The 23447-nt window shown below is 41.3% G+C and overlaps 1 protein-coding gene across 2 annotated transcripts in view; it reads right to left on the bottom strand.

Annotated features, from left to right (window-relative positions):
• nemp1 (nuclear envelope integral membrane protein 1) overlaps positions 1-3864 on the bottom strand; it is a 53818-nt gene extending 49954 nt beyond the window's left edge. For both annotated transcript variants that reach the window (XM_069906385.1, XM_069906386.1), the window contains exons 1-2: positions 3743-3864; positions 1237-1358 (exon numbers count right to left, since the gene is read on the bottom strand). In XM_069906385.1, the coding sequence (XP_069762486.1) occupies positions 1237-1358; positions 3743-3845 (225 nt within the window). In that variant the 5' untranslated portion in view covers positions 3846-3864. The remainder of the gene's footprint in view (positions 1-1236; positions 1359-3742) is intronic.
• Positions 3865-23447: the final 19583 nt, after the last annotated feature.

Below are 23447 nucleotides of genomic sequence, written 5' to 3' on the forward strand. Positions count from 1 at the left end.
TTTCGGAGTTGCCCTTTGTCCCTTGTCGGGCAACCACATCTCCCCTCTCCATTTGGATTTGCGAATCCGCTCGCAAGCGTCAACTGATTTCGCAGTGACTGTTATTCTTCCCCACCCAGCCCCCCCCAGAAAAGATTTTAATCTTCATGTATAACAAAGGTCACTCTCTTAATTCCCTCCTTACTTCCTTTCTTCCCTTTCTTTCCCTTCTTAGTTCTTACTTATACTCTATTTTTATATATATATAAATATAGTTTGTTGTCATTTTTGTTCTTGTTACATCTCTTCATCTCTCTGTCTGTTTTGTAGTTGTTCTGCAAATTTTCGTGCTTTTCCGGATCCGAGAATAGTTTGCCTTGCTGCCCCGGGATAACTATTTTAAGTACCGCTGGGTATTTTAACATAAATTTATAACCTTTTTTTCCTTAAGGTCGTTTTTGCTGCATTAAACTCCTTCCTCTTCTTCAGGAGTTCAAAACTTCCTGGGGGGCGTGGCAAGATGGCGTAAGGACAGACGTGCCTTCCAGTAATTGGCAGCAATAGCATTTGCTCAAGAGCTGCCAATTACTCAGTTTCAACAGAGACATAGTCCGCCGCGATCTCTAAGGAGACAAGAGATGGAAGAAAAGAGCTGTGCTCCAAGAAGGAATGGTTGTAATGGTGACTCGGCAGTTGGAGCTGATTAAAAGAAGAGTTGTTCTTTTTTTTTTCCTAATTTTTTTTTAAAAAAAGGGATATTAAATAATGATGATGTTAGTTTAAGATGAAGTGAGAGTTGGGGGAGAGAACTGGATAGGCACTATTTCCTGAAAGTCATCTGCTACGTGTGAGTTATCTCACACCCATATTTTTTGGGAGTTACCGCATTGCGCGGTTTAGACGGGAGGGGGTATTTTTAACCTCCTACCCGTTTTTTTTCCTTTTTTTGTATTATTAGATTAAAGAGTGAAGGGTTTTTTTTTGTTTAAATATAAAAAAAAAGCATAAGAAAGTATTTGATTGTTTAAAAAACTAAAAATTGATGTGTATTGTTTGTCCGTTCGCATGTTATATCTGGTTGTGTGTCCGTGTTTTTGCACCAAGGACTGGAGAACGCGGTTCTGTCAGATTGTACTTGTACAATCAGATGATAATGAAGTTAAACTTGAACTGTGTTGGAATGTTCTATGATTTGAAAAGCAGAGTCAAGAGTAGATTTACAGATATATTCAAATGAAAGCCTCGAAAGGTTCCTACCTGAATCTGTGTCCAAATTTCTCTCCATCCAGGTAACATAGTATTGTTAAAGCAAAAGCTCTTTTGTTCATTGGAACAATGGATTTTGCCTTCTTTAATGTAAACAATTCTTCCGTTTCTTTCTGTTAATAAATGTTTCAATGAGAAATAAATGAGCAAATTCATCTTGATGGCTGCTTATGAATAACATCCCTGCCATTCTAGGTTGTTTAAACAAGATCATTGAGGCTGCTAACAACCTATCCTTACCAAGGCCTCCCAGAAGGTAAAGAAAGGCAAAATTCAGCCTCTGGTGCTAAACTAACCATGGGTAATTTCCATTCCACGTAAAAGTGCATTGCTTGGTATGTCAATACATAGGGCACCATTGACGAGCATCCCAACCTGAAAACGAATGGCAGCACTGGGACAAAAAGCACTACAAAAGCAAAATATTGCACATCTGAAATTCCGTTAATGTTCAGGTCAGAGAGAGCATCAACAGTGAAGAGAGTGTTGACATTATTTCAATTGAAATCTATAATGACCAGGAGGAAATGGGGAGCTTGAATTGGAACAGAAAGAGATATTGACTATCTATCATCCTCACATCTTCCAACAGGTCATCCCTAAGGCTTCTTCACTCCAGAGAAAATAACCCATGGAGGCAAGCATGCTAGTTGCCACCTTAACCACCCTATCAACCAGCGTTGCCACTTTCAGGGATCCAAATGTCCAAGTTCATTAGTCACTGTTCATCAACATGCCGTAGTGCCCTACCATTCACTAAGCATTTACTAAAGCCTGTCTTCTAATACCTACATGATCCAAACAATCAATATATCCCTCCTTGAACCCATTATCCACAATTTTAGAACTATGGAACGTTACAGCACAGAAACAGACCATTACTGTCTGTGCTGAATGATTATTCTGCATCGTCCCACTGACCTGCACCCAGTCCAGAGCCCTCCATACCCCTCCCATCCATTTACCTATCCAACTTCTTAAAGTTGAGCCCACATTCACCATTTCAGCTCAATCCACACTCCACCATGCTCTACGTAAAGAAGTTCCCCCAATGTCTCCCCGAAACGTTTCCCCTTTCTCCTCAGATTATCCCTTTGGTTCCCAAGGGGCCCCACTCTTTCCCTAGCTGCCATACTCAAAGGACTTAGAATCCTCTCATTTTTAATCCACTGAACCCTCACAAATCCACAACCTTTAGCTCAGAGTAAATCACAAGATCTGAGCAGAAGTAGGCCTATTGAGTCTGCCATTCTAATCATGAGCTGATCCATCCTTCCCCAGCTTTCTCCCTGAAGCCATTGATGTCCCGACGAATCAAATACCTGTCAATCTCTGCCTCAAATACACCCAATGACTTTGCTTCCACACCTGCCTGTGGCAACAAGTTCCACAGAAGGAAAACAGGAAAGGCTGCAGACACCATGGTTGAAGTAAAAACAATGCTGCAGAAACTCAGCGGGTCAAACAGTGCACAAACGTAGCATAGACTTACTTTTAATTTAGACATACAGCACGGTAACAGGCCCTTTGGGCCCACGAGCCAGGGCCGCCCAAACATTCCAATTTGCCCACAACCCCTAGATTCAAACCCCAGTCACTGTAACAGCACTGCACAGAGTTAGCAGCAGAACAAGTCGAATCAGGGGGCATTGGGGTAACCACAGGAGGAAGGGCACAAACTGGCATTCAACAACTGACTCAGCAGTGGGGGAGGGGGCAGGTACCAGACCCACCGGGAACCTCCTCCGTGCGCCCTCCCTCCCTTGTAACAGACAAATGAATGTGTATTATAGCACTTGGAAACAAAACTACACGACGCTGGTGCTGTGGGTAGGTTGGTGGGGGGGGACAGAAACAGACACAAACTCATTTGAAGGGCATGGCCCACAAATGCCACCTTTGGCACTAAACCATGCCACCCATAACGAAACACTTCAGGCTTGAGCCCTTCAAGTAGTAAAATAAAAGTCTGCAGACCCTGAGATTGAAGTTAAAAATACGAGGCTGGAGAAACTCAGCAGGTCGTTGATGGAGATAGAGATAAAGATTGAGCACCGAAGTTTCGGGCTTGAGCCCTTCATCAAATTCCACAGACTCACCACCTTCTGGCTCAAGAAATTTCTCCACATCTGTTCTAAATGGACCCCTTTTTATCCTGAAGTTGTGCCCTCATGTCCTAGACTCCCCTGGCTACCTATGGGTCTATGGAACTATTATCCAGATCACAGATTTATTTCCAACAATAAACTTTATTTTCAATGAATTGTTTGCAAAAATAAAAGTAACCCGTTCAAAGTCTTTTCACATCCAACCATTAGCATTAATTGGACACTGTTCCTCCCTAACGTGGCTCTTTGTTGCTTCCCCCCCTCGCCTGTATGATGGGCTCCCTCAGCGGGCGTGGGAGCGCCGGGACGTCCCTGCCAAGGCCGCGGGAGGAGCCCCAGCGACCCCAACCCCAGCGCATCGTTCCAACACCATCTCGCCCTCTTCATACCTGCCGCACAAATCTGCGTGGCTACAAACAAAAAGGCTGCCAACAGCCCGAACCAGCTTCCTCTCAGAGACAGAGCACCGAAAGGATTCATCCCTCCCGCCATCGGCAACCCCCGGGCCTCAGTCACATGACCCGGCAATCCCCTTTCTTCCCCCCGGTCATCCTCGCGCACTCCGTGGATTGACAGCGTTCTCCCGCCAATCGCCGCGCACAGAGCCTCCAAACCAACCAACCAACGAGCGCGACACATCCTCCCGCCGGCAGCGAGCCCGAAGACCGGTGAAGAGCGACGGGAGCAACTGGAAGTAGTTTTAAAGGGGTATCGTAGAAAACTATACATTTTTATTTTATTCGTTTCTGTTTTGAAGACATCGATTTTTTTGACGACTCAATCCACAAATTTGCGCAGTGTGATTTAAGTACTGTTAGGTCTGCTTTGTTCAAGAATGAGTGAGTCAGACACCAGACTGAGTCGAAATCAAGGTTCTTTATTACCGGATTGTAACACTTGCAACTAACAGTGTTAGTTGGAGAAGGCGCATTCTGCCGTGATCAGCAAGTGGTGTTTTTTTTATACCCCAGGACACGCACTTAGTAAATTATCATACCATTAGATTGTCCAATCTGATGAAATGGTGCAGCCGAGACTCGCCAAGACAAATAGCGCCTTTGGAAGACTACACAAAAGAGTCTGGAAAAACAACCAACTGAAAAACCTCACAAAGATAAGCGTATACAGAGCCGTTGTCATACCCACACTCCTGTTCGGCTCCGAATCATGGGTCCTCTACCGGCACCACCTATGGCTCCTAGAACGCTTCCACCAGCGTTGTCTCCGCTCCATCCTCAACATCCATTGGAGCGCTTACATCCCTAACGTCGAAGTACTCGAGATGGCAGAGGTCGACAGCATCGAGTCCACGCTGCTGAAGATCCAGCTGCGCTGGATGGGTCACGTCTCCAGAATGGAGGACCATCGCCTTCCCAAGATCGTGTTATATGGCGAGCTCTCCACTGGCCACCGTGACAGAGGTGCACCAAAGAAAAGGTACAAGGACTGCCTAAAGAAATCTCTTGGTGCCTGCCACATTGACCACCGCCAGTGGGCTGATAACGCCTCAAACCGTGCATCTTGGCGCCTCACAGTTTGGCGGGCAGCAACCTCCTTTGAAGAAGACCGCAGAGCCCACCTCACTGACAAAAGGCAAAGGAGGAAACACCCAACACCCAACCCCAACCAACCAATTTTCCCCTGCAACCGCTGCAATCGTGTCTGCCTGTCCCGCATCGGACTTGTCAGCCACAAACGAGCCTGCAGCTGACGTGGACTTTTTACCCCCTCCATAAATCTTCGTCCACGAAGCCAAGCCAAAGAAAAAACATTGTCCAATGAATTAGCTGTTGCTACCCTTCTCTGTTAGTCTGCTGCACATCATTCTTGTTAGTGCAAAGCTTATCTTGAGTGTACAAGGTCACATCTGCATTCTGTTACTCCTTAGTACTGGGTGACTCCTTCTCCGGTCCCATCTCATGATGTTTTTACCTTACAATCCCTCCTTTGTCCTTTGGCTACCACCACGTTACGTTAGTTCGCCTACTATTGCCAAGCTCTATACGGGTTCTGTTCACGGGGTTTTTTCGGCTGGTGGACGAGGGCTCCCCCCATCCCTCTTTAGCGTATACCCCCCATCCGTTTCCCCGATCCCATTGCCCGTTTACGTTTTCTCCCCATTTGCCCCCAAGCAACTAACTGGCTTTCCCTTCTAAGCATTTGTAATTAGTTAAGATAATAGTAAACATTCGTGCTACAGTCTATTTTATAACATCTCCTCCCTGTCGCATTCTTCATCAGACTCCAGATCGATCTCAGCATTTTTTGACGCCTCCTTTGAAGTGAGATAGTCCCGCTCCGTAGCTTGTAGAGCTTGATATTTCGGAGGCAGATCATCGCGGTTGGCAAAGGCTCTCTCTCTTTTTTTTTAAAATTTTTTATTTTTCACACCATAAATCACAATAGTCATGATATACACTTTTTCTTTTTCACACATTTACAGTGACTTTTTCTCCCCCCCCCCTCCCTCCTCCCAAGCCACCCCCCCACCCCCCCCCCACCTCTCATCCATTTTAGGTATACAATCTAGGTTGCATTAATTCAGTCAGACAATGTTGTCATTCAACAAAAATACACCAGAAATTATACAGAGTCCATTCTTTTCTTTCCTTCTCCTTCCATCAACTTAGGTAATGTTTGTCCCCGGTAGGTTTTCGCTATTATATTTAATGTAAGGCTCCCATACTTGTTCGAATATTTCAATATTATTTCTTAAACTATATGTTATTTTTTCTAATGGAATACATTTATTCATTTCTATATACCATTGTCGTATTTTCAAATTATCTTCCAATTTCCAGGTTGACATAATACATTTTTTTGCTACGGCTAGGGCTATCTTAACAAATCTTTTTTGTGCATCTTCCAAGTCAATTCCAAATTCTTTATTTTTTATGTTACTTAGGAGAAAGATCTCTGGATTCTTTGGTATATTGTTTTCTGTTATTTTATTTAATATCTGATTGAGATCATCCCAAAATTTTTCTACTCTCTCACATGTCCAGATTGCATGAATTGTTGTTCCCCTTTCTTTTTTACATCGAAAACATCTATCAGATACTGTTGGGTCCCATTTATTTAACTTTTGCGGTGTAATGTATAGTCTGTGTAACCAATTATATTGTATCATACGCAGCCTCGTATTTATTGTATTTCTCATCGTTCCAGAACATAATTTCTCCCATGTTTCCTTTTTTATCTTTATATTTAAATCTTGTTCCCATTTTTGTTTAGTTTTACCATTTGTTTCCTCATTCTCCTTTTCTTGCAGTTTAATATACATATTTGTTATAAATCTTTTGATTAACATTGTATCTGTAATCACATATTCAAGGTTACTTCCCTCTGGTAAACTCAAATTGCTTCCTAATTTATCTTTCAAGTAGGATCTCAGTTGGTAATATGCCAGCGCTGTATCTCCAGTTATATTGTACTTATCTCTCATTTGTTCAAAGGATAAGAATCTACTTCCTGAAAAACAATTTTCTATTCTTTTAATCCCTTTTTTTTCCCATTTTCTAAAGGAAAGGTTGTCTATTGTAAAAGGGAGTAGCTTATTTTGCGTCAATATTAGTTTTGGTATTTGATAATTTGTTTTATTTCTTTCTACATGAATCTTCTTCCATATATTGAGGAGATGGTGTAATACTGGAGAAGTTCTATGTTGTACCAATTTTTCGTCCCATTTATATAATATGTGTTCAGGTATCTTTTCCCCTATTTTATCTAATTCTAGTCTCGTCCAGTCTGGTTTTTCCCTTGTTTGATAAAAATCTGATAGGTACCTTAATTGTGCGGCTCTATAATAATTTTTGAAGTTTGGCAATTGTAAGCCTCCTTGTTTATACCATTCTGTTAATTTATCTAGTGCTATCCTCGGTTTCCCCCCTCTCCATAAAAATTTCCTTATTATTTTCTTTAACTCTGGCAAAGGCTCTCTCAATGGTCCTCGTGACCAGCATTCGAATGCATGGAATACAACAACAGCCACAAGTGATAAAAATGGATACAGAAATGAACAATCCTAGGAAAAGTTGTCCCAACATTGTGCCCCATTTCCCAAACACTCCATGTAACCAGGACAAAACAGGGTTAGAGACTCCAGATTGGGCTTTTAATTCCTTCGCCAATGCCTTATGTTTTGTCAGCCCCTTAGTGAGTGACCCATCTGGCCCTGTGTTATTAGAGATAGAAGTGCAGCATAGATCGAACTGGAAGGTGCTATCCTTGTCTTTATCTATCTTCAGAATAACTTTGGCCCCGCATGGATCCGAACTACTCTGTTGGCTTGTTTGGCAACCCATCAACAGGAATGCCCATAGGGCCCTCGGCATTGTCCACATGAGTCTCATCATATTTTCCAATACTCGCTACTTGTTGTTTTGCCTTGGAGCAAAAGGCAAAACGATGCCAATTATTATCCCCTGGTTTGTCAATTCTTACCGACCTATCTGTCACGGCGGTAACAGTGTATGGTCCAGTCCATCTAATTTCAGTCCAATGTACCTTCCCTGGTTTACGGATATACACCAGGTCTCCCTCCTTCACTGGAACTCCTTCAGTGTCCGGGTTCTCCTTATTTGCATTTGCCACCTGTTGTGAAACTGATCCGGACACAGCTTCTGCAGTCTTTGGTCATCGCCCTTGTTCACCAGGCAGGCATCTCTGAGTACTCTTTTTGTCGTCTCGAGATCTCTAATGTCCGCTGTGGTATTCCACCACGGCGAATTTGGGAAATAAATTCTTAAGTTTTCAAGTGTACAGACATTATCATACCTACCGGACATTTATAAGCCAGTCTTTTTATACAATTGAGACCAATAAGCCTGAACCTTCGTTTTCTTTCAAAGCCCAACCTTCACGTGGGAGATTTCTCCTCTTAATAACCAGTTTAGGGCAGAAAACTCAGGTCCCCAATTGTTCATAGACCACCTTCTCACTCTATTGGACTTTGCAACGACACAATAAAGACTTTTTAAACTCTAGTAGTTTGTTGGCGAAGCACTTATCAAATGTCACTCAAACACCTTAAGGACTTTTATAGTTTTGTCTGTAAACACTTACGTGTTACAATCCTGGCAGGTGACGACCTTCAATTATGATCGTCTAATTTGTCCGATCTCCAGTTCTTACTGACAATCATAGAGATTTTAAATGAGAGAATTTTGTTAAAACAGGCTTCTCTGGACCTTTTTGTCAGCCGGCTGAAATGATTGTCAGGAAAAACAGAAACCGTCATCTAGTGTTCACTCACCCATCACGTCGGGGTCACCAAATTGTTAGGTCTGCTTTGTTCAAGAATGAGTGAGTCAGACACCAGACTGAGTCGAAATCAAGGTTCTTTATTACTAGATTGTAACACTTACAACTAACAGTGTTAGTTGGAGAAGGCGCATTCTCCCGATATCAGCAAGTGGTGTTTTTTTTATACCCCAGGACACGCACTTAGTAAATTATCATACCATTACATTGTCCAATGAATTAGCTGTTGCTACCCTTCTCTGTTAGTCTGCTGCACATCATTCTTGTTAGTGCAAAGCTTATCTTGAGTGTACAAGGTCACATCTGCATTCTGTTACTCCTTAGTACTGGGTGACTCCTTCTCCAGTCCCATCTCATGATGTTTTTACCTTACAGTACACGAGGGCCACTCGTCCCTTCCATGACTGCCTCCCCATTTGATAGATGGTGGCTGATCTGGTCAAGGCCCCATCTCTTGTGCAGAGTGAAACACAAAAGTCTGCAGACGCTGTGACTGTAGTAAAAACATACCAAAATGCTGGAGGAACTCAGCTGGTCTGGCAGCAGCCACAGGAAGTAAAGATGTTTTGGATGTCAGATTTATTGTCAGAGTACATACAACCCTGAGATTTTTCTTCCAGAATTACCACTTATTGGGAGTGCCAAAAAAACTGTACACAACGTGCAAATGTAAGCAAATTAAGAAATGTAAACAAACTGACTGCAATACAGGGAGAATTTTAAAAAATCAATAAAGTGCACAAGTACGAGTCCTTCAATGAGTCCCTGATTGAGTTGGTGGTTGAGGAGTCTGATGGTGGAGGGGGAGCAGCTGTTCCTGAACCTGGTGGTGCAAGTCTTGGGGCAGCAGCGAGAACAGAGCTAGTTTGAGTACAGACGTTTAAGGTTAAAAAAAGGCTTTTGTTATATTTTTAAAAATAATATATAGTGTTTTCTCTGGGGAAGGGCTGGGAAAGATAGAAAATCTACCCACTGCAAAATCTGGTGACGTTTGGGGTTAATATCGCAACCCAGGTAGAAAAGGGAGTTGTAGTTGTCTTGCGAGGTGGCAAGGACAACTCAGTAAAGGGGAAATTAAAGTTGTGTTTTTTAAATAGTATTGTTTGGTTTATTTATGGTTTTTGTTATTTTCTTATTAGCTGTGTCATCGCGTATAGTAAAGAGTAAGAACAATTTAAAAAGTGATTTTGGAAGAAGAGAGATGGAGGGGTTGAAGAGGTGGGAGAAACTTGAAAACAAATGAGTAGGATGAGTACATTGAACTATATTACTATTAATATTAATGGAATCCACAATAAAATTAAGAGAAAAAAGTTACGACACTACTTAAAAAGGAGAGAATAGACATAGCATTTATACAAGAAACACACTGAACTGAGTTAGAACACCGCAAGTTGAAGAGAGACTGGGTAGGTCATGTAGTGGCATCATCATACAATTCAAAAGCCAGGGGAGTAGCTATATTAGTTAATAAGAATCTATCAATTAAGATAAAGGAAGTAATAACAGACCCAGCGGGTAGGTACATAATGATGAAGTACCAGATTTATTCAGAATTTTGGAACTTGCTGAATATCTATGCCCCTAATGAAAATGAGCAGGAATTTATGAAGGGTATCTTTTTAAAGATAGCAGACACATAGGGACACATTTTACTAGGGGGGGGGGGGGAAACACTTTAATTTTAACCTTGACCCATTGATAGATAAAACCGGAAAGACAACTATAAATAAAGTAGCCAAATTTACATTAAACTTAATGCGTGATTTGAAGATAATTGATATATGGAGAAAACAACACCCAAAAGAAAGAGATTATTCATATTATTCAAACAGACACAGAACCTATTCTAGGATTGATATGTTCTTGTTGTCGGCTCATATCCAGGGGAGAGTTCGAAAGACTGAATATCTGACCACTCACCCTAAAATTGAGTTAGAGGATATTCCACGGAAAACTATGGATGGAGGCTAAACCCCATATTGTTAAAAAGGGAATACATTGAACAACAAATCAAAATATATTTTGAGACAGATGCAAATTCGGTAATGGATAAATTTATATTATGGGATGCAATGAAAGCCTTTATTAGGGGACAAATAATTAGTTACATGACTAAGATTTAAAAAGAATATAATTTAGAAATAGAACAGTTGGAAAAAGAGATAGTAATTATAGAAAAAGATTTAATGAGAAGGGAAAATATAGAGAAAATAGAGAACTGACAGAGAAAAAATTAAAATATACATTACAAACATACAAAGTGGAGAAAAACTTTATGAAAACAAAGCAAAGATATTAAAATATTGGCTTGGCAACTTAAAACAGAACAAGCAAAAAGAACCATCTTAGCAACAAGGAAGGAGGATAAACAGATTTCATATAACCCAATAGAGATTAATGGAAGTTAAAAAAAATTCTATAAGCAATTGTATCAAACCGAAAATTCAGGGAAAAACGAGAAAATAGATGAATTTTAATCAAACATTGAATTACCCCAATTACAATTGGAAGATCAAAATAAACCCCTGACAATTGCAAAACTACAGGATAAATTAATGACATTAGCGAATGATAAAATGCCAGGTGAAGATGGATTCTCTACAGAGTTTTATAAAGTATTTAGTAGTCTATTAATTCCACCCCTTTTAGAGGTAATGAAACAGGTGGAAGAGACCTAGAATTTGCCTGACTCATATAAAACGGCAATAATTACAGTAAGTCCAAAAACGGGAAAAGATCCACTGTCACCGGTGTCATATAGACCAATATCTTTGCTAACTACAGATTATAAATTAATTGCAAAATTATTAGCGAATAGATTGAGAGACTGTACCGAAATTAGTGAAGTTAGATCAGACAGGATTTGTTAAAAATAGAAAAGTGGCATATAGTGTCTGTAAGTTTATTAATTTAATCCACACAGTGCAAATAAATAAAAAAACAACTGTGGCAGTAACTCTAGATGCAGAGAAAGCTTTAGATAGGGTGGAATGGAAGTATCTATTTAAAGCACTACTGAAATTAAAACTACCTGAAAATTTTATTAATTGGATTAGAGCACTGTAATATCGGTCTTTGACAAAAGTAGTAACAAATGGGTACGTTTCAGACTACCTTATATAAGTAGGTCAACCAGACAGGGATGTCCATTATCATTTTCCCTGTTTGCTTTGGCTATAGAACCATTGGTAGAGATGATAAGAAGGGAACCTAGGATGAAGGGAATAAAAGTAAAAGAGGAAGAATTTTAAATTAGTTTATTTGCAGACGATATTATAGTATATTTAACAGACCCAGATAAATCAATAAAAAGGTTATATTATCAAGTTGAAAGAATTTGGAGAGATATCAGGATACAAGGTTAATATTAATAAAAGTGAAGTGATGCCAATAAACAAAGCTGATTATACAAAATGTAAAAAGGAATCCCCTTTTAAATGGCAATCACAGGCTATACGTTACTTTGGTATCAGGATAGATAATAATTTAAATAATTTGTATAAATTAAACTACCAACCGTTAATAAAGAAAATACAGCAAGATTTAGAGAAATGAAAAGATTTACCATGAACTTTAATAGGGAGAGTAAACTGCAGCAAGATGAATATATTTAGATTTTGTACTTTAAATGAATGGGGGGGGGGAGGTAGGGAGGGTGGGATGGGAGGAGGGAGGAGGGGGGGGAGAAAATGACACTGTATATATTTGAAAAGGAAAATGTATGTATCTTGGTCAATGTGGTTTATGGTGTGAAAAATAAAAAATTTAAAAAAAAGATGAATATATTTCCACGGATACAATATTTGTTCCAAACGCTACCGATTCCCTTGACAGGAATTTTTTATGAGACTGAATAAATTAATAAGTGTGGAGCTTGCAGGAGCTGAAAGAAATCATTGCTGCCACAATGAAGGTCGAACGACTGGTTTTTTTTCACAACTTTATTTATTCGTTCAACAAGCTTATTACATACAGTAAAAAAAAGTACATATTGTGAACAATTAAAAAAAAATGTTTTAAAAAGAAAAGAGAAAAAAAAGAACCCCCCTCCCCCTTCTCAGCCAGCTCTCTTTAGGCGAGCCAAAGAGAAAAAAAAAACTAAAATATATTTACTAAAATCTAATCAAAGTAAATTTAAATGTAAATATTCTGAATATAAAGGCCACTTATTAAGAAAAAAATAATAATAATTATCATGTAAAACATACGTGATTTTTTCCATTACCAAACAAGTTTTCATCTCATTATGCCATCTATTAATATCAATCACATTAGCATTTTTCCATGTACTTGCTATACATTTTTTTGCTACAGATAAAGCTAAATATACAAAAGCAATCTGAAATTTATCTAATCCCAAATCTTTCAAAGGCTTCAACTTACCCAACAAAAATATTGTCGGGTCTAGAAGTATTTTGATCTTATACAAATGTTCCAAAAACAATTGAATTGCTTTCCAAAAAGATTGTATATGTACACATAACCAAACAGCATGAAAAAAAGTTCCAACCGAATTACCACATCTAAAACAAGAGTCTGATTCACTAAAACCATATTTTTAAAAACTTTTCAGATGTTAAATACAATTGATGTAAACAATTGTAATTAACCATTGCATAATGAACATTTATCAATCTAGTAACACTGTCATGACAAATATCTAACCAGTCATCCGCTGAAAAAATAAAATTAATATCCTTTTCCCATTTAATCTTAGATCTATCCCATCCCTTTTTTTCCACACTCTCCTGTAATGTTTGGTACATCAATGAAATATATCCCTTCTTTGGTACAATCACAAGAAAAGATTCAAATTTAGTCATTTTGAGTAAAGTCATATCTCTACCAAATATTTGTTTTACTAAAGATCGAAGTTGATAATAAACGAATAAAGAATTCTCATTAATACCAAAATCTTCCCTCATTTGATTAAAGGATAAAAATTTACCTTCTTTAAAACAATCCCCCAAATTTTTTATACCTTTAGATTTCCAATGTAATAAACATTGATTATGCATTGAAAAAGGAATAAGTTGATTATTATATAATGGTGTTAAAGTCAATAATTTACCCTTAGAACCTATTGTTCTATTTTTCCTCATCCATAACTTCATTAAATGCTTTAGTATAGGCACATTATATTGTTGTAATAAATTTAAATTCCACCGAAACAAAAATTGATGTATTTCAAATTCAAAAATATTCGCCACCTCAATTTTAGCCCAACTAGGGGGCCGTACCAAATCCATTATATTTAAATTGATCTGCCTCATAATAATTTTGAAAATGTGGTAAACGTAATTCTCCTAATGCATATTTCCAAGTTAACTTATTCAAAGCTACTCTCAGAAATTTACCCTTCCATAAAAATTCCCTAACCATTTTATTTAAATCTCGGAAAAAATTCTTATTATGTAAACATGGAATTGACTGAAACAAATATTGTATATGTGGAAAGATATTCATTTTAATTGTATTTATTCTTCCAATTAAATTTATAGGAAGATCCTTTCAGTTAATCAAATCAGCTTTGATCTTTTTCATTAACGGTACATAAATTAATTTATATAAAGATTGATAATCAACATCCACATTTATATGTTAACGACTGTTTTTATTCGCATTCAGCGTGTCCCTTTAAGGGCAGCATGAGCTCAGTCACCTGGTGCATTGTGACATCATAATCGCTGCCCAGGGTGCGCGCTGGAAGGGATGCTGGAGTCAGAGAGAAACCTCTGACGACGCCATTTCCCTATGGCTGCCCCGCCATGTGGCGTGGGGCCGGTTCACCATGAGGATGTGAGCCGCCACACAAACCCCCCCCCCCCCCCAGAACTGGGTACGCATCCTGGCGCTTTGGCGGCCGGCCTCGGCGCTTGGGCGCGGCTGTCTGCACCAGCTGTGATAATTCCAAATGAGCAGTTCTTCCCTGCTCCCCACATCTAAAGTAAAAATCCCACCCGACTGCCGGAGAACCTTGTACGGCCCTTCTTATGGGCGCTGCAGCAGGGCCCTCTGTGGTCCTCTCCGGACAAACACAAATTGTGCGACGTCCAGATCTTTCGGTCGATGGGATGGTCGGGTGCCATGGTGCGTTGGGGATGGTGGGGTTAGGTTGCTCAGTCGTTTATGGAGGTCCGCATGCCGCTCACCTTCGTTGTGCATCATCTCGGCCTCTGGGCCAAAGAATTCACCTGGCAGGGAGAGTGGTGTGCCGTAAACCATTTCTGCTGACAAAGCTTGCAGGTCCTCCTTGGGCGCCGACCTAATCCCAAGGAGAACCCAGGGCAACTCGTCCACCCAGTTGGGGCCGAAAAGTCTTCCCATCAGAGCGGACTTTAGGTGTTGGTGGAACCTCTCTACCAACCCATTAGACTGTGGGTGGTAGGCCGTGGTGTGGTGCAGTGTTACCCCTAAAATCCTTGCCAGCAGTGACCATAGTGCAGAGGTAAATTGGGCGCCTCTGTCGCTCGTGATGCGCCGGCACACTGAAACGATCGATCCACTGGCTGACCAGGGCTCTAGCACATGTCTCCGCTGACGACTCACAGACCAGGATGGCTTCCGGCCACCTGGTTGCTCTGTTCACTATGGTAAACAGGTACCGCGACTCCCTGGACACTGGCAAGGGGCCCACGACATCCATGTGGATATGCTGGAACTGCCGCATTGCTGAGTTGAAATGTTGAACAGGGGCCTGTGTGTGCCTGTGGACTTTAGACGTCAGGCACTTGGTGCAGTTGTGGGTTAGCGCTACCACCTCCTTGAGGCCATGCCAGATGAATCGCTGCGCCACCATATGCACGGTAGTTTTTACTGAGGGGTGGGCGTAGTTGAGGCTGGGAGCTAGCGTGCTGATGGCCGGGCGGGAGACCGCATCTGTGACCACATTGTCCTTACCCACCCTGTGCCGGATGTCTGTAGTGAATTCGGACACGTAGGACAGGTGGCGCTGTTGTCTGGCCAATCACGGGTCCTTGGCCACAGCCAGTGCTTTGGTGAGGGGCTTGTGATCGGTAAAAACGGTAAAAGAAGTATCGGAAGTGGCGGATGGCCAGGCACAGCACCAGGAGCTCCCGGTCAAATGCACTGTATTTAAGCTCTGGCGGCCGCAACTGCTTACTGAAAAAGGCCAGCGGGCGCCACTGTTCCAGTACTCCCCCGACCACCATGGCTGAAGTATCGACCGAGAGTGCCATGTGCGCTTCCGGGAGTGGGTGCGCCAACAAAGTCGCCTCTGCAAGGGCCTGTTTCATTGCAGTGAAGGCCTCGTCTGCCTCCTCTGACCAGGCCAGGGTCTTCTCTTTCATCGCGATCAGCGCGAAATGAGGGCGCATGATGCAGCCGGCATTGGGGATGAATCGCTGGTAAAAATTTACCATTGTCACGAATTCCTGCAGGCCCTTGAGGGAGGAGGGTTTGGGAAAATGCTGGATGGCTGCCACTTTCTCCGGACCTGCCCCAAACGCTGAGATGGTGTGCCCCAGGAACTGCAATGTCTTTCCCAAATTGGCATTTGGCCTTGTTGACCATGAAGCCGAATTCTGCTAGCCGGGCGAACAGGATACGGAGATGGGCCTTGGGCTCTTCGCGGCTGCGGCTGGCTACCAGGATGTTATCTAGGTAGATAAAGATCAAGTCCAAATCCCTACCCACTGCATCCATGAGGCGCTGGAACGTCTTGGCCGCATTCTTCAAACCCAAACAGCATCCGAAGGAATTCGAAAAAGCTGAAAGTGGTGATAATAGTGGTTTTCCCAATGTCATTGGGGTGTACTGGGATCTGGTGGTATCCACGCACCAGCCACCTGGCTCTGGTGTGCAGTGGGGGGCCTTTCGTGGAGATGTGATGGAAAACTCCATGGCGGGGGGAGGGGACTTCGAAGCGTGGCTCCAGGATGGCAGGGAACTCACTGAGGATCTTGGCGAACTCGTCTGTGGCAGTGGTTACCGTGGCAATTTTGGGTCTGACTTCATCCGCCATACCTAGGTGCACCGAGCGAAAGATGAGGCCGTTGAGCATCCTCCTGCCCCTCACGTCCACCAGCAGACCGTGAGCCCTTAGGAAGTCAGCCCCTAACAGTGCAGTGCCTACCGAGGCCAGGACAAATCTCCAAGTGAACTTTTCATCCCCAATCTGTATCTGTGCCCTACGGGTCTTGATTGAGGAACCATTGACAGCCCACAGGGTTGGACTGGGAGTCCAGGTGCGAGTTTCCAGCGCTGCAGGGGGGGAAGGCACTCAGCTCGGCCCCAGTGTCAACCAGGAAACGGTGGCCCATGGAGTTGTCAGTGATGTAAAGGAGGCTGTTCACGTGACCAACCGTCACAGCCATCAACGGCAGTTGGCCTGGCCATTTTCCTGGAAGTCGCAGGGCTGGCGGCACTTGCAGGCTTTCACTCGCCAGCACTGGTGATAAAAGTACCATGTTAACTGGATTTACTCTGACTTGTGCTTGGGGGTATCCTGCAGAAGGCGGGGCCCCGGCTTGGAGACTTGGCTGAGGGCTGCCTCGTTCTCCTGTTTTGCGCGCCAGAGGGCATCTGCCCGGGCTGCACCTTGTGGGGGTCGGAAAAGTTCTCTTCGGACAGATGGAGCTGGATATCTTCTGGCATCTGTTCAAGGAATATTTGGCGGAAGAGGAAACACAGTTCATGATCCTCCGCCAGGCCCAGCATTTCGTCCATGAGGGCTGAGGGGCTGCGATTCCCCCAACCCATCCAGGTGTAAGAGCCTGGAAGCACGCTGCTGGGGAGTGAGGCCAAACTTCCCCAGATTTTTGAGGGCGGTATACTTGCCCACTGCTGGTGGCTGGTGAATGATGTCGTCCACCCTCGCCGTCGTGTCCTGGTCCAGCACGCCCACGACATAAAATTTTGTGGCGTCGACTGAGATGTTGCAGCCTCCGCCTTCCCGAACCATGTCCGTGGGCGATTGGGCCAGAAGGGGAGAAGTTTGAGGGCTACTGTGTTCACCTCAGTTGCGTCCATCATTCGCTGGGTCCGGATAGCCATCTGGGCCCGTCGGGGTCACCACTGTGGAGTTTGCAGGAGCTGAAAGAAATCACTGCTGCCACACCGAAGGTCGTTAACGACTGTTTTTTATACAAATTCAGCGTGTCCCTTTAAGGGCAGCATGAGCTCAGTCACCTGGTGCATTGTGACATCATAATCGCTGCCCAGGGCGCGTGCTGGAAGGGATGCTGGAGTCAGAGAGAAAACTCTGACGACGCCATTTCACCATGGCTGCCCCACGACTTGGTGATACAAGCGGGGCCGGTTCGCCATGAGCATGTGCATGAGACATAAGAAAGTTTTTATAGAAGGGTAAAAAATCAAGAATGGCTTTGGAAAAATTAACATGGAGGTATAAACAAGGAGGATTGCAGCTACCAAATTTCAAAAATTATTACAGGGCAGCACAGTTAAGATATCTATTAGAATTTTATCAGGCAGGAGAAAAACTGGATTGGCTCAAGATGGAATTATACAAACTAGGAGGAAAAATTCCTGGAACATTTACTTTATAAATGGGATGAGAAAGTGGTGCAACACAACAATTCACCGATACTACATCATATACTAAAAACATGGAAGAGAATACATCTGGAGTGAAAGATGATAAATGATCAAATACCAAAAATGCTACTGATGCAAAACCCTTCCATTCCTTTCACAATGGACAATTTATTTTTTAAGGAATAGGTGAGAAAAGGAATTGAAAGAATAAAAGATTGCTTTTGGGAAATAATTTATTAACATTTGAACAATTAAAAGGCAAATACGGAATATCACATGGTACAATATTTTCATACTATCAATTGAAAACTTATTTAAAAGAAAAATTGGGAACTAGCCTAAGATTACCTGAGAGTAGCTGCTATGAATACTTAATTACAGACACCGTGATAATAAAAAAATTTATTACAAATATGTACAGCAAATTGCAATACAAGGAAAATGATGAAGCAATGTATAAACCCAAACAGGGTTGGGAAAAAGATTTAAATATACGAACAAAGAACAAAACATGGGAGGAACTATGTACAGGAACCATGAGTAATACAATAAATACTTGGCTTCGTATGATACAATACAATTGGCTACATAGACTATATGTTACACCTCAAAAGTTAAAAGAGTGGAATCCAGCAATATTGGACAGATGCTTCCGTTGTAAACAAGAAATTGGAACAACATTACACACAATTTGGACATGTACAAAAGTGAAAACATTTTGGGAGGATTTAAATTTAACATTAAAAAGAATTACATATACCAAAAAATCCAGAATTCTTCCTGTTAAACAACATAAAAGACAAAGAATTAGGCCTAAAATTAGACAGGACCCAAAAGAGATTTTCTATGATTGCGTTTGCAGGAGCAAAAAACTGCATGAAGATAACGTGGAAAACGGAGGCCACCTTAAAAAATACAACAATGGTACATAGAAATGAACAAGTGTATTCCATTAGAAAAAAAATACCTACAATCTAAAAGACAAATATGCTTTATTTGAACAAATTTGGGAACCAAACATGGAATATATTAGAAACCGCTGATTTCAGACCTCCATCACTTAAAGTGATAAAATACAAGTACTAATATAATTAAATATGGAATTTTGGACGACACGATTTCTTTTTCTTCTTTTCTTTTGTGCTCTTTTATTGTTTATTTATTTTCTTCTTTTTATTTCTTACTTTACATTATAGAGGGTGGGAGGAAGGGGAAAAAATGAAAATGTCACTGTATATTTTAATGATGAATGTTTGTATATATTGTTATTGACATGGTTCACGGTGAAGTATTAAATAAAAAATTATTTAAAAAAACTCAGCTCTCACCCGCATCTCCTCCATTTCCCATACATCTACCCTGGCCCCCTCTGCCCCCAGACGCAACAAACGTAGAATCCCTTTATCCTCACCTACCACCCCACAAGCTTCCGTATTCAACACACTATCCTCTGGAATTTCTGGCACTTACAACAAGATCGCACTACCAGACAGGATCCTTCTCCCCCCCCCCTCTCTGCCTTCCGTAGGGACCTCTCCCTCCGTGACTCCCTCATGCACTCATCCCTCTGCCCCAATCTTCTCCGCTCCCCCCGACACCTTCCCCTGTGGCCAAAGGAAGTGTCACACTTGCGCCCACTCCTCCTCCCTCACCACCATTCGGGCCCCCAAACAGTCCTCCCAAGTGAAGCAAAATTTCACCTGTGCATCTGCGGGTGTGATCTACTGCATCTGGTGTTCCCTTTATGACCTTCTCTACATCAGAAAGACTGGGCGCAGACTGGGAGATCGCTTCGCTGAGCACCTTCGCTCTGTCCACATCAGTGACAGGGATCTCCCAGTAGCTGACCACTTCAATTCTGTGCCCCACTTCCACGCTCACATGTCTGTCCGTGGCCTCATGGTCCCATCAAGACCATCCGTAAAGGGGGGCGTGGCAAGATGGCGTAGAACCAAGACGTGGGTTCTGTCTCTCCCTGGAAGGATTGATTCATACCCGAGTTATATAAACTGTTTAAAAGTTAAAAATTTTATTAAACGTATTATTAAATGTTGGGCCTGTGTAGAGTGCGTTGAAAGAACCAAAGACTTGTTGATCCAAACCAAGGCTTTTATTAACTAAAAGACTGGAGAATATCACAAGTAGGTCGACCAGTCCAGAATGACCTGGTCTGGCTAGGAGTAATCCTTTAAGACCTCCCAGTAGGTGTGGCTACGCTCTCAGCCAATCACAGTCATCCTACACTACCATCTGTACATATAGAATATCACAGGCTGCAAGAAATGAAGAAAGGAAAAGGTCAGTAGCAGAAGAAATTAGTTATTAACATTGTTGGAAAAAGTGAAAAATCTGGGCCTACTGACCAGGAAAAGCACCAGGATCAATTAGGTATGGAACCTAAGCCGCAGATGTCCTTGGATCAACTTGAAAGAAGATCGCTGTCTCCGGGGATTCCATATAACCATATAACAATTACAGTACGGAAACAGGCCATATCGGCCCTTCTAGTCCACACCACCGATCAACCAAAGATGGCGCCACCGTCAGTGTAGCTGGGGGAGGGGTGAGTCAGGTGGGGTAGCGCAGGGCAGTGGGTGAGATAGTGCTACAAGTAGCGCTTTAGTGCGTGGCAACGTGCCTGCGAGCACCCGCCACTATGCAACGGGGTCAATGAACATGCGCCCGACATCGTGTTTCCATGAAGTCCTGGATCGATTTCGGGCTGCGGGGGGACCTACTCCAAGTCAAGCTGAAGAAGTCAGCCCGACGTTGGATCGGGTTCAAACGCACAGCATGGTGACCAGAGAGGATATTCTGATACCTGAAGATGAGGAAGAAGAACAAATTGAATATTTGGACGAAGAAGATCAAGAGTTATTACTGATGTCAGCTGAAGCAATGGAAGGTAGGCCCAGAACTACAAAAATTACAAAAATGGCTTCTCCTTTTAAATCTCTTACTTCACCTACTTCTAATCCTTCACCTGGACCTGATGTGGTTACAATGTTTGAGGAGTTAACAAAACAGAATGAAAATATTATGACTTATAAAACCACTAGTTTTCATAATGTTTATGTTGGTGGATATGAAAAGTAAAATTTCAGATGTGCGTGGAGAAATTGCAGCTATGAAAGAAGATCTTAATAAATGCTTGATTGTGGTGGAAAGAAACAAGAAAGTGGAAGATAGAATGGATCAAGTGGAAGAATCAATATCTGGGTGGGATATGCAAAAGAATTTGTTTATGCAAAAAATTGATTCTTTGGAAAATCAAAGCTAAACAAATAATGTAAAGGTAGTTGGACTTGCGGAGGACTTTGAAGGTCAAGACCCTACAAAATGGATTCCAGAAATATTAGGGGTGGAAGCGTTTCCTGATGGATTGGAATTGGACAGGGCTCATCGAGCATTAAGAAAACTTTTTTCTGGACAACCTTCAAGAGCAGTTCTAATCAGATGTTTAAGATATTAAAATTGGGAGACGATTTTGCATCTTGCGGTGCAAAAAGTCCGAATTGATCAGAATCCAATAATGGTTCAAGGCAGTAGAGTTTTCTTTTACGCGGATTTAAGTCAGAAGGTTATACAGTGATGTAAAGAGTTTAATCAAGCTAAGTCGGTGTTGTGGAAGAAGGGTTACAGGTCGACATTTAGATATACAGCTATTCCGAAAGTGTTTTATGGGCCATCTCAATTTCAATTTTTTGAGAAAGCTCAAGATGTTTTAACTTTTGCTAATCCTTTATCAGATAATAAGCTGAGCTTTGATCTTTCCAAGAAGCCAATAATCAACGTTCCTAATGTCAAGAACGGAAATGAGAGTGAATTGCAGAAGATGGAGATGTTACAGCTGATTGATGTGGAGGAATATATTATAAAGCAGACTGGACAATAAGTTTATGATTTTCTTTATTTTTTAGAAGTCCCACTGGGGAGAGGCAGATGACCCATTGAATTCGAAGTCATCTACCACTAGTGGTATCGACCACACCCGGTCGACGAGGGGGCTACTGCTTAGCAGTTTAGGGGGAGGAGGGGAATTTTTGTGATTGTATTTGATTGTGTTTTCTTCTTAACGCTCGATGAGCCCTGTCCAATTCCAATCCATCAGGAAACGCTTCCACCCCTAATATTTCTGGAATCCATTTTGTAGGGTCTTGACCTTCAAAGTCCTCACGACTTATATATTTTGAATTATATATGCCTTTGTTGAATAAGATTAAAATTGATTTACAGAAATGGAAAGATTTGCCATTAACTTTAATTGGGAGAGTAAATTGTATAAAAATGAATATTTATCCTCGTATACAATATCTTTTAAAATCTATTCCATGTGGGATTCCGAAGAAATTTTTTAAAGAATTCAATAAAGTAATTCGATTATTTTTAGGAAGGGTAAATTATCTAGGGTCTCTATGCATTAATTAATGTGGCAGTATGAATGGGGAAGACTTCAATTACCAAATTTTCAAAATTATTATGAAGCGGCTCAGTTGAAATTTACTAATAGGTTGTTTGATGTTCAACAATCACTGGTCTGAGCTAAAGTTGAGTTGGATCAAATTCTTGAAAAAGAAATGACTCAATTTATTTACAAATGGAATCCTTTGTTGTTACAAAAATATAATTTACCAGTATTAAGACATATATTGGATATTTGGTATAAGCAGGAGCAGCTTATAGGTTCTAAAGGGAAATTTTTGATTAAATCACCCTTGTATTAGAATAAATTAATTCTGTTTTCCTTAAATAATCCTTATTTGAAAAATTGGAAATTGAAAGGAATTAGTATTATACAGGATTGTTTTGAGGCGGGTAAATTTTCTACATTTAATAGATTACAAGAGAAATTTGGTATCTCTGCAAATTCTATTTTAGCTTATTATAAAGTTCGAGATTTTTTGCGAATACAATTTGGTAAGGAATTAATTTTACCAAGTCAATCTTAAGTTTGAGTTTATAATGGTTGGCAAGGACACAAAAGGATTTATATTGGATATGTATAGGTTGTTGCAAGAAAAGATGGATAAAGTTGGGATAGATAGAATGAAAGAGAAATGGGAGAAAGATTTAGATATTGAATTGTCTTGGGAGGAATGGTCAAGTATGTGTATGGACAGTGTTACAAAATTAATTAATGTGAGATATAGTATGGTTAATTATAATTTTATTCATCAATTATATTTGACTCCTGAGAAGTTGAAGAAATATCGATTTAGACCAACAGATTTGTGTTTTCGATGCGGAGAAAAGACAGGTACTTTTGTGCATTGTGTATGGACATGTAAGAAAGTTAAACTTTTTTAGGAA

Source organism: Narcine bancroftii, chromosome 12, assembly GCF_036971445.1.
Source record: "Narcine bancroftii isolate sNarBan1 chromosome 12, sNarBan1.hap1, whole genome shotgun sequence".
NCBI classification, from domain to species: Eukaryota; Metazoa; Chordata; class Chondrichthyes; order Torpediniformes; family Narcinidae; genus Narcine; species Narcine bancroftii.